The 10,206-nt window shown below is 43.7% G+C and overlaps 2 gene segments (V, D, J or C); both read left to right on the forward strand.

Moving 5' to 3' along the window:
• Window positions 1-3,417: 3,417 nt before the first annotated feature.
• Window positions 3,418-4,044, forward strand: LOC125283574 (T cell receptor alpha variable 13-1-like). The segment is given in 2 exon segments: window positions 3,418-3,506; window positions 3,668-4,044. Coding segments are annotated over 2 exon segments (429 nt in total).
• Window positions 4,045-5,390: 1,346 nt separating this feature from the next.
• On the forward strand, window positions 5,391-6,326 carry LOC113249091 (T cell receptor alpha variable 9-2-like). The segment is given in 2 exon segments: window positions 5,391-5,472; window positions 5,796-6,326. Coding segments are annotated over 2 exon segments (381 nt in total).
• The last annotated feature ends 3,880 nt before the right edge of the window (window positions 6,327-10,206 follow it).

The raw sequence follows: 10,206 nt of genomic DNA on the forward strand, positions 1-10,206 counted from the left end.
AAAGGGGTTGAAAACTTATGTCCACACACACTTGTACACAGGTGATTTATAGCAGTTTTATTCGTAATTGCCAAACTTGGAGTTAGCAGCATATCCCTCAATAAGTGAATGAATAAATAAATGGTGGTCCATCCAAAATGGAATATGATTTGGTGCTAAAAAGAAACGATGTATGAGGCCATGAAGAGATAGGGGAACATTGTATGCATTTTACTAAGTGAAAACAGCCCATCTGAAAAGGCTACATAGGGTCTGATTTTGATCCTACGACATTCTGGAAAAGGCAAAACTCTGGAGGGGGTAAAAGATGGTGGTTGCCAACGGTTGAGCAGAGCAGCAGGGATGAAGAGCACGGAGCACGGTCAGTGCAGTGAGCCCACATCTCCGACACGACAGTGGTGGATACGTACTTACATTCGTTCACACCCACAGAATGTACAACACAGGCGTGAACTCCAGGAGACCTGCGGGCTTTGGGTGACCTGACGTGGCAGCATAGGCTCCTTCACTGTAGAAGGTGTCGGAGGGGGGGTTGACAATAGCAGAGGCGATACCTGTGTGGGGGCACGAGTACGAGCTGAAATAAAAAGCCTCAGTACGTCTGCCTCAGTTTTCTGAGAACCTGGATGAGATGGTTGAAAAGAAGAAAGTCTTTCAAAAATCAAATTCAGAGACATGAAACTAATATGTATGAAGAGCTAAAGCATTTTAGATAAATGGCTCCCCTAGAAACATTACCTGATGACACCTTTTCCCTGCTTTTTGAATAAAGATCCCAGATTTTCATTTTGAAATGATCTCACAAATTGTATAGATATCTGTGGCTGGAAATTTTGAAACTCCAAAGTAAGGTTTCAAGGAGAAAGCCAGAATCCAGAAAGAAATTAGGCTGTTTTATTTTTTATTTTTTTATTATTATTTATTTATTTATTTTAAAAAGATTTTATTTATTTATTTCCAGAGAGAGAGAGCAAGAGTACAAGCAGGGGGAGCAGCAGGTAGAGGGAGAAGCAGACTCCCCACTGAGGAAGGAGCCGACGCGGGACTCGATCCCAGGACTCTGGGATCATGACCTGAGACGAAGGCTGACGCTTAACTGACTGAGCTACCCCGGCATCCCTATTTTTTCATTTTTTGTCTACAAGCAACTCACTTTATTTTTTTCACTTTTTTGTTTTTTTATTTTATTCATTTTTATTTTATTATGATCTATTAGTCACCATACAGTACATCATTAGTTTTTGATGTAGTGATCCACGATTCATTGTTTGCCTATAACACCCAGTGGTCCTTGCAATATGTGCCTTCCTTAATACCCATCACTGGGCTAGCCAATTACCCCACCGCCTCCCCTTGAAACCCTCATAAGTAGAAAATATTCTATGAAACAATCAGGGAGCTGGGAATTTTGTCCAATGGATGGCCTCATCTGTGCAACAGTTAATACATGAAATAGCATTATTCATATGAATGGTCACATGAAGTCCCTTGCATTCTGTTCTGCGTGTCATGCCTAAAAAGCACAAATATTGACCTAAGTACCTATCTTGGAGAAGAGGGGAATTTGCCAAGAGAAGAGTCTGAGAATTCTTATGTAATAAGGAATGGGTGAGATAAAGGAAATTTCTCTGAATCTAGATGTTTTCCAGACATAAAAACAATTTCATATACACACATATATTTATATATTGAGTTGATGTTCTTCACCATAGCTGCCTTTAAATCTTGCAGGGTGGGAAAAGTGGAAGGAAGATAAGTTTATTCTTTGTCATTTCAGAGGACCCATGAGTAGGAATCACAGGACAGGGGCTTCCACTTTTGGAAATGAGGTCATCTTCTTTCCCAGAAACCTTTTCTCCTGATAGTTCTTTAGGGCCAGGTTCCTGCTGGTACCATTCCTGGAACACATGCAATATTTATCCTTCCCTGGATTCATTCTCACAGAGGTCATCAGAAATGTCCAGAAATTAATGTGAATGAGAAAGAGGTTTTGTCAGAGAGAGATAATTCTGGAAACTCAAGGACTGGAGAACTTTATCAATGAGTGACAGGAAAAGAACACTGTAGTGGCGTTTAGGAGAAATCTGATGGAGTATGGAACGTGAAGCAGTGTTGCCAGGAAGTGGGAAGTATGACAGGATAGATCGTAACACTGAAGAGGAAATCGTCCTGGGGCTACGAGTCAGTAATTGCACTGGAGGACATGTTGTCCATTTTGATTGGAGAAAATGTAATCACTGCAAGTTTAAAGTTACATATGGTTATATTTTCTGAGTTTGCATCTTGATGTTTTCTCATCAGTAGAATTTCTACTCTTTCTTTCAATACTCTGCATCATATAAGACACAGAGGATTGAAATAGATTTCTTAAATCATGTCAGATTTCTCTATGAAAATTATTCAAACCTTGGGTCAAAAAGTTTCCTATAGTTGACATAGTAATAACTGATGGAAGTTACTCCCCTGCTCCCTTATCTTTGAGATTTGGACTTTTACTTTTGTCACAGTCATCTTAATTGAGGGAAGATGAAACATTTTTTAAAAAAGATTTTATTTATTTATTTGAAAGAGACAGCCAGCGAGAGAGGGAACACAAGCAGGGGGAGTGGGAGAGAAAGAAGCAGGCTCCTAACTGAGGAGCTTGATGTGGGACTTGATCCCAGAACACCGGTATCACGCCCTGAGCCGAAGGCAGATGCTTAGTGACTGTGCCACCCAGGCGCCCCAAGATGAAACATTTTGACTGTTGGTACAGACATCTCTCTGGAAATCACAAGGTCATGAGCAAGACCAAGCAGGAAGAGCAGAGTCTGAGCAAAGAGCCATTTGAAATATCAAATGATGCTCTCTCTCTTACTCTAATCCTTGGCTTCCATGTTCCTTTAGAAATAGTTTTTCTCCATAACAGACAATTGAGGACAGTAGATTTGGCAGAAAGGGAAGGTTTTCTATTTTCTTTGTTGAAGGAGTAAATCTTGATTCCTTCCTGATGTCAGACACGTGGACCAGGCCCATCACGGAATAAACAGCAATAACATCTACTTCTTTGCAGCTTACTATCAGTGACTCAGTGGTGCGCAGAGGTATAAATCTTGATCTCCACATTCTCGCTGTGCACTCCATCCCTGATCTAACATGTAATTTGCTTGACTGATTGCCCCCTTGCTGCAGGTGAGCCCCTCGGAGGCACAGGCGAGGAGAAGAGCATTTCTCCGGTGAGATCAGTAGCGCTGTGACCACAGACGGAAGTGCGCCTGCGCCGACGCAGAACACGTGGAGGGCTCGTTTTCATGCATCTGGTGCACTAGACTGTGGCAGGAGCAGGGCCTTTTTCTCATTGGCTGGGGGACCATGTGGGAAAGTCCTCTGTTAGAGGAAGGGGATGGCCTGACAAGAGCAGGAGCTGAGCTGGCTGGAGGCTGCAGTTCTGAAGCTGGTCTAACGGGGAGGAGCCATGAGGACATCCAGGGGAGCTTTAATCGTGTTCTCGTGGCTGCAGCTGAGCTGTGAGTTGACAAGTATGGGACACGGAGGATATTAATGCACAGTCTTCAGAAGTCAAGCCTGGCTTTACTCAGGTTTCCTCCTGTTAGTGTAGAAAAGAGCATTGAGACCGGTAAGAACCTGGAATCTCTTCTCCTTTCTCTGACCTTTTCTTTCTGCACAGGGTTCAGCCGAGGAGAGACTGTGGAGCAGCGGCCTTCTACCCTGAGTGTGTGGCAGGGACGCAGCTCTGTCATCAACTGTACTTATTCAGACAGTGCCTCAGTCTACTTCCCTTGGTATAAGCAAGAGCTTGGAAAAGGTCCCCGGCTCCTTATAGACATTCGTTCCAGCATGACCACAAAAGAAGACCAAAGGCTCACTGTCTTACTGAATAAGACGGCCAGACATCTGTCCCTGCACATCGCAGACTCGCAGCCTGAAGACTCAGCTGTGTACTTCTGCGCGGCAAGCACACACTGCTCCGCAGACACCTGCTGCCTGCACTCAAACCTGCCACCGGGCAGCCCCCTGGCCTTTGACACAGACCTTCCAGGATAGCGTTTGTCCTTTGCTGGTCTGCAAGTGGAAGCTAATATGTTAGGCATTAAAAGCACATGATAAGTTTAGGATGGAGATGACCCATTCCTAACTCACATAAAATAGTCACCTTATGTTGGAGTCAACAGAACAGGGAGAACATAAGAGAATAATCACAGATTCAGGTGCCTGAGTAGCTCAGTGTGTTAAGCATCCAACTCTTGTTTTATGTTTTTGTTTTTTAAGATTATATTATTTATTTGGAAGAGAGAGAGAACAAGGAAGGGAAGCAGCAGAGAGAGAGGGAGAAGCAGGCTCCCCGCCAAAGAAGGAGACTGACGTGCTGCTCCATCCCAGGACCCTGGGATCATGATTTGACATGAAGGCAGATGCTTAACAGACTGAGATACCCAGGGCCCCCAACTCTTGGTTTTGGTTGAAGTTTTGATCTCAGGGTCATGAGATCAAGTCCTGCATCACGCTGCAATTTCAGCGAGGAGTCCACTTTCCCTCTCCCTCTCCCATTGCCTCACCCCTCGCTTTCTCCTCTCCCTCTCTAAAATAAATAAGTAAATCTTAAAAAAAAAAAAAAGAATCTGAGATCATTCTGTGGGATTCAACTTCATTTATGACGTTTTTTCTGTCTAGAATTCATATATTCCACCATTGAACAATTCTGATTTTCCAGAATATTTGACTATTAAAATTATTGAGTACAAAATAGTGTGACTTTTCTTCTGAAAGCCTTCGTTAAAAAGATAAGTATTCCTTATAATTGGTATTATTTTAGGACCCAGTAAATACCGTATACCAATTAAAGGCCATTTGTTCATTTCTGTTTAATTTAACAATTATTTAGGGAGTGCTTAAAAAAATGACAGTCACAGTTCTAAATATTGGGCACAGTACCAAAAACGAAGAATCACTCAGCAATGTCCTGACTTCCTATTACTTTTTCCATGTTCAACCCCAACCCATTTCTGGCAGTCGGTGGGTTACAGCTGGCCCACATGGCACATGAGAATATGAAGCACGGTAGTAAGATGCTTAGATTATTATCCCCCCACCTACAGAAATGCCCTGCGATGCTGTGTTAAAGACCTTCCATATCAGGTAGTGTCTCAAGAACAAAAGAGACCTGAGAGGGCAGGATTGCTGTTCAGAATTCCAGGGGCACCTGAAGACTGACATGTGCCTCATGAAGTCAGGGATGAAACACATGGTGACTTGGGGAGGACTCTGGCCAAACGCACGCACTTCAGTCCCCGTCCACGAGGGGGCGCAGCTTCCCATCACAACCACATTTCCTGTGTGAAATGTGGGCTTGCACTGTTCATTTCTCTGTCAATCCAAAGCTTCTTCATGGTAAGAAAGAAGAACGTTATTTAGGTGACACTGCAGAGATGAAGTGTTCTCCAGGCTTCGTGACCGTGGTACTTTTAATGCTTGGTAAGTAAAATGCCTCTTAAAACTTGGATTCTTTCTTCCATTGTGTCAGAAAACTTTTTTTTAAAGATTTTATTTATTTATTTGACAGAGAGACAGCCAGATAGAAAGGGAACACAAGTAGGGGGAGTGGGAGAGGAAGAAGCAGGCTCCCAGCGGAGGAGCCCGACGCGGGGCTCGATCCCAGGACTCTGGGATCACGCCCTGAGCCGAAAGCAGACGCTTAACTACTGAACCACCCACGCGCCCCTGTCAGAAAACTTTTGACTATAATTTTATTCAACAGTTTTATGCCCAGGTCACACAGGTCTCTTCTTTTTCCTCAGGACAAACCCATGGAGACTCAGTGACCCAGACAGAAGGCCAACTGACTCTCTCAGAAAAGGCTTCCCTGACTATAAACTGTACTTTTTCAACGACATGGTCCCCCACTCTTTTCTGGTATGTCCAGTATCCGGGAGAAGGTCTACAGCTCCTCCTGAAAGCCGTGAAGGAGAAGGAGAAGGGAATCAACAAAGGATTTGAAGCCACCTATGACAAAGATTCCAAATCCTTCCACCTGGAGAAAGGCTCAGTGCAAGCGTCAGATTCCGCTGTGTACTACTGTGCCATGAATGACACAGTGACGGGGACTGCAGGGGGAGCTGAGCGCAAACTCTGAGCAGAACGGGGGCCTGGATGCTGAGCGTCTCTGACTGAGCCACTCTGGTTCCAGCTCAGTCTGTTGTTGTCTGTCCCCCAGCGTCTGCTTGATACAAAATCATAGAGATGCCGAGAGTATAGGAACCAGAAGTGTCATCCCCACCCAGCTGTTCCTTAGTGACACTGAGGACAGTTTGATGCCAAGAGTCCCTCAGCCAGGGAGTTGTTAATTTCCAGGTAAAATCACATGGTCTCTTGCTCATCCTGGCAGTGAACGTCCAGCCCCGCAAGTTGTTCAGGGTATCCTGGTGGGTTTTGCTGTGTCTGTGACACTACTAGAGACACATGGTGTGTCTGAGAAGGTGGCCTCTGCCCAGTGTCTTCCTGACAGAGTGTGGCAGGAGAGGTGATGGCAGAACTCCAGCCTCAAACCAGGTTTTAGTAGAGAAAGAAAGGAGAAGAACACATGTACCCAAACAAGGAAAAGAGAAGCCAGGGAACTCGGTCCTGGCTTGTTTTCTAGTAAATCAGGTGGTAAACACAGGCTGATATTCAACTGAAGAAGTAGAGGCAGAAACAGAATGGAGGAAGTGGGTCATGGTCAGCCAGTTAAATAGATCAATTGGCTTTCTGACAGTAAGAACTCAAGGAGATCCTTCTCAGAGCCTAGGAAATATGGTGAGAGAAAATGCTGTTGCACTGATGTTTCCTAACAATATAAATAGATAGGTGACACTGAGGGGGAGATCCTATAGATTTCTCTAATTCTTGTTTTGCAAGCTGTCACAGAGCCACAAATCATGGGATTGGGAGAATGTATGGGGGGTAAGTGAAGTTGTACGAAGAATAATAGAAAAGCAGTTGTCTGTATTGCAGTGCAAGACTTTGCCAAAAAGGTTGCAATCTTCTTTATTTTTTAAAATATTTTTAAGGTCTTATCTGTTTACTTTAGAAAGAGAGTGAGAGACAGCCAGATGATGTATGGGGGGGATTTGGGGGGTGCGGGAGGTGGGGAGAAAATCTCAAGCAGACTCCTCATTGAGTGGGGAGCCTGACATGGGGCTTGATCTCAGGATTCTGAGATCATGACCTGAGCCAAATGCAAGAGTCAGTTGCTTAACCAACTGAGCCGCCCAGGTGCCTGGTGATCTTCTTTAATTATTAGCCACTTCAGTAGATTTTATGAATGAGCCGTGATTAGAATATTAATACATTTCCTTATATATTAGTGCATATTCTTGGTTTAAATCAATTTTTTATTGGTTTAAAATATAATCTTTTTTGAGACCTCTATCAATATAAATACATGTCAGAATGTACTTGAAACAATTCAAAAATTTATATAATAAGAATTTTTCTCTGACATTTGGATAAAATGGTAGACTAGGGTTACTGCTAGCTCAGAAGGTAGAGCTGCAATTCTGGATCTCGTGGTTGTAAGTTCGAGCCCCATGTTGGGTGTTGAGACTACTTAAAAATAAAATCTTAAAAAAAAAACCCATGCTAGATTAATAATGCATGTTTACCTCCTGATTTTTATAAAACTCTATTTAAAAAGATAGTAAAGATATCTGAAAGGGCAGAAAGCCGCAAACAGAGAGAGAAACAGGAAAGAAGTTCTTAGCAGGCAGTGACACCAACCAATTTTAGAAAATGAGCTGTAGATGGAGAGGGGCAAACTTGCATGAAAGACTAGAGAAGGGGAAACCCGGGGCTGGTGTGGAAGCACCTCAGTGTGTGCTGTGCCCTCGGGAAAGGGTCAGGGGAAAGAAGCACCACATAGTTTGGATAATTGAGGAAGATTGTGTTGCCCACGTTGGGGGTGTGTGTGTGTGTGTGTGTGTGTGTTGAAGGTATTGAGGTGGAGGGAATAAATTATGTGGGCCACGTGAGAAAATGTCTAAGTCACAGAACAACTGTGTACTCCTCGGCCCTTTATAAGAAGCAATGATCACTTCTAAACCCAACACTGCAAGCTGGTCTTTGAGGAATTGAGAGGAGCACACAAATAATTTCCCCTCATCTCGTGTATTACTAAGCTTTTAATTTTTGCTCATCAGTTCAACATTCCTTTACTTAAAGAAGTTTTTCCCTTCCTCCCTCTAACCCCTGGCAACCACTGATCTTTTTACTGTTTCCATAGTTTTACCTTTTTCAGAATGTCCTATAGTGGGTATCAAACAGTACAGCCTTTTCAGATTGGCTTCAAGAAATAGGAAGATCCGTAGGAGAAGGAAGGGAAGAATGAACGGGGGGTAAACAGAAGGGGGAATGAACCATGAGAGGCTGTGGACTCTGGGAAACAAACTGAGGGCTTCAGAGGGGAGGGGGGTGGGGGATTGGGGTGGGCCAGTGATGGGTAGTAAGGAGGGCACATATTGGATGGTGCACTGGGTGTTATATGCAAGTAATGAATCATGGAAGATTGCATCAAGAACTGGGGATGTACTGTATGGTGACTAATATAACAAAATAAAATTATTACAAAAAAAGAAATATGCATGTAAGTTTCCTCCACGTCTGTCCATGGCTTGATAGCTCATTTCTTTTTAGCACTGAATAAGATTCGCTTGTCTGGCTGTACCATAGTTTACTTACCCTTTCTTCTACCGAAGGACATCTTGGTTGCTCTCATGTTTTGGCAATCATGAATTAAGCTGCTATAAACATTTGTGTGCACGTTTTCGTGTAGCAGAAGTTTCCAGCCATTTGGGTAAACACTAAAGATTGTCATCGCTAGATCATTTGGTAGGAGTCTGTGTAGTTGTGTAAGAAACTGCTAGTCTTGTGTTCCGATGCGGTGTTACCATTGTGCATTCCCGTCAGCCATAAATGAGGTTTCCTGTTGCCGGACAGCCTTCTGGTGTTAAAATAAAAACCAAACAGAGCAGCCTTGAAAATTCCCTGGGCAAAGATCACTTCCAAATCAGTTTAGTCCTACAAATAAAGCTTGATTTAGTTTATTTTGTCAGACCAACTTGACCTGCATCGTTTTGGCTGTGCCTTTGGAAATCCTAAGCGAATCTTGAACTGTTTCCCAAGTTTGATGTGAGGCACCCACTGAGCCATCTCTGATATCAGTTACAGCAACTCTGGTATTATAACCAGTCACTGTGAAGAAGATACGCTCTGGTCTCCTCACTATACAAACTGCTTTCTGACAATATACCCCTGAGCCTCATCCCATGTTTTGGTTTGAGTGCTTCCACTTCATGAACTGTCTTTTCAGATGTGCACATGACACTTGTACTAAATAGCACTTTGGTGAAATGCATTGGATTGACCTGGACTATTTCTGAGTTTTTGACACCAGCATTTGGTGGTGTTAGTGTTTTGGATTTTGGCCATTCTAATGGGTAAGACCTGTGATGTCTATTTTTTTTTTTAATTTATTTAGTATCGTGTAAAGAACACTTACCATGAGATATTTTTTCTGTTCCATGAAAATCCATTGCTATTCCTTGCATTTTGAATGAATCTATTACTCATGATTTTGTAACATCATTCCCAGTTTGGGAAAGGAAGCAAAAAGCTTCCATGATTACCCTAAACATCCCCATCTCTGTTGTAACCAGAGACAAAGCCCGCTGACCCCAAACCCTAAGTTGAAACTTGCATATGGAATGATTACAGCACACACTGAATTCCAGCCTGCTGTTTTTTTATGTTGATGAAAGGGCATTGATAGGAAGGCCTGTGCCCCGAAAATTCAGATGGAGGTAAACGGGCAGACTCCCAAAGCTGGGAGCAGCCAGCTTCTTGAACAGGGGACCTGGGCAGTTACACAGCCCCCCGCTCTCCCAAGGAAGCCTGCCCTTGGCTTAATGCTGGGCCCTCGCTGTCTTGAAATTCATAGTAATTTAATCTTTGTCCTTGTCCTTTCTAAGTGAGTCCCGTGAGTGGGAGGAGCAAGGGCCTGAGCAAAGAGACACATGGGGCAGCAGGACACAGGCAGGAGTGCTCGCAGGCTCGGGGTCTGTGTCACGGCAGGTGGTGTGTGCGCTGAGCAGCGGGCAGGGCCACCTGGGGTCTGTGCCTGCTTTGGGCTAGCTGGGGTTTCGACGTCAGCAAAGAGTGCAGTAAATATTGTTGGGA

The sequence above is a fragment of the Ursus arctos genome, unplaced genomic scaffold, assembly GCF_023065955.2.
Source record: "Ursus arctos isolate Adak ecotype North America unplaced genomic scaffold, UrsArc2.0 scaffold_37, whole genome shotgun sequence".
Lineage (NCBI taxonomy): Eukaryota > Metazoa > Chordata > Mammalia > Carnivora > Ursidae > Ursus > Ursus arctos.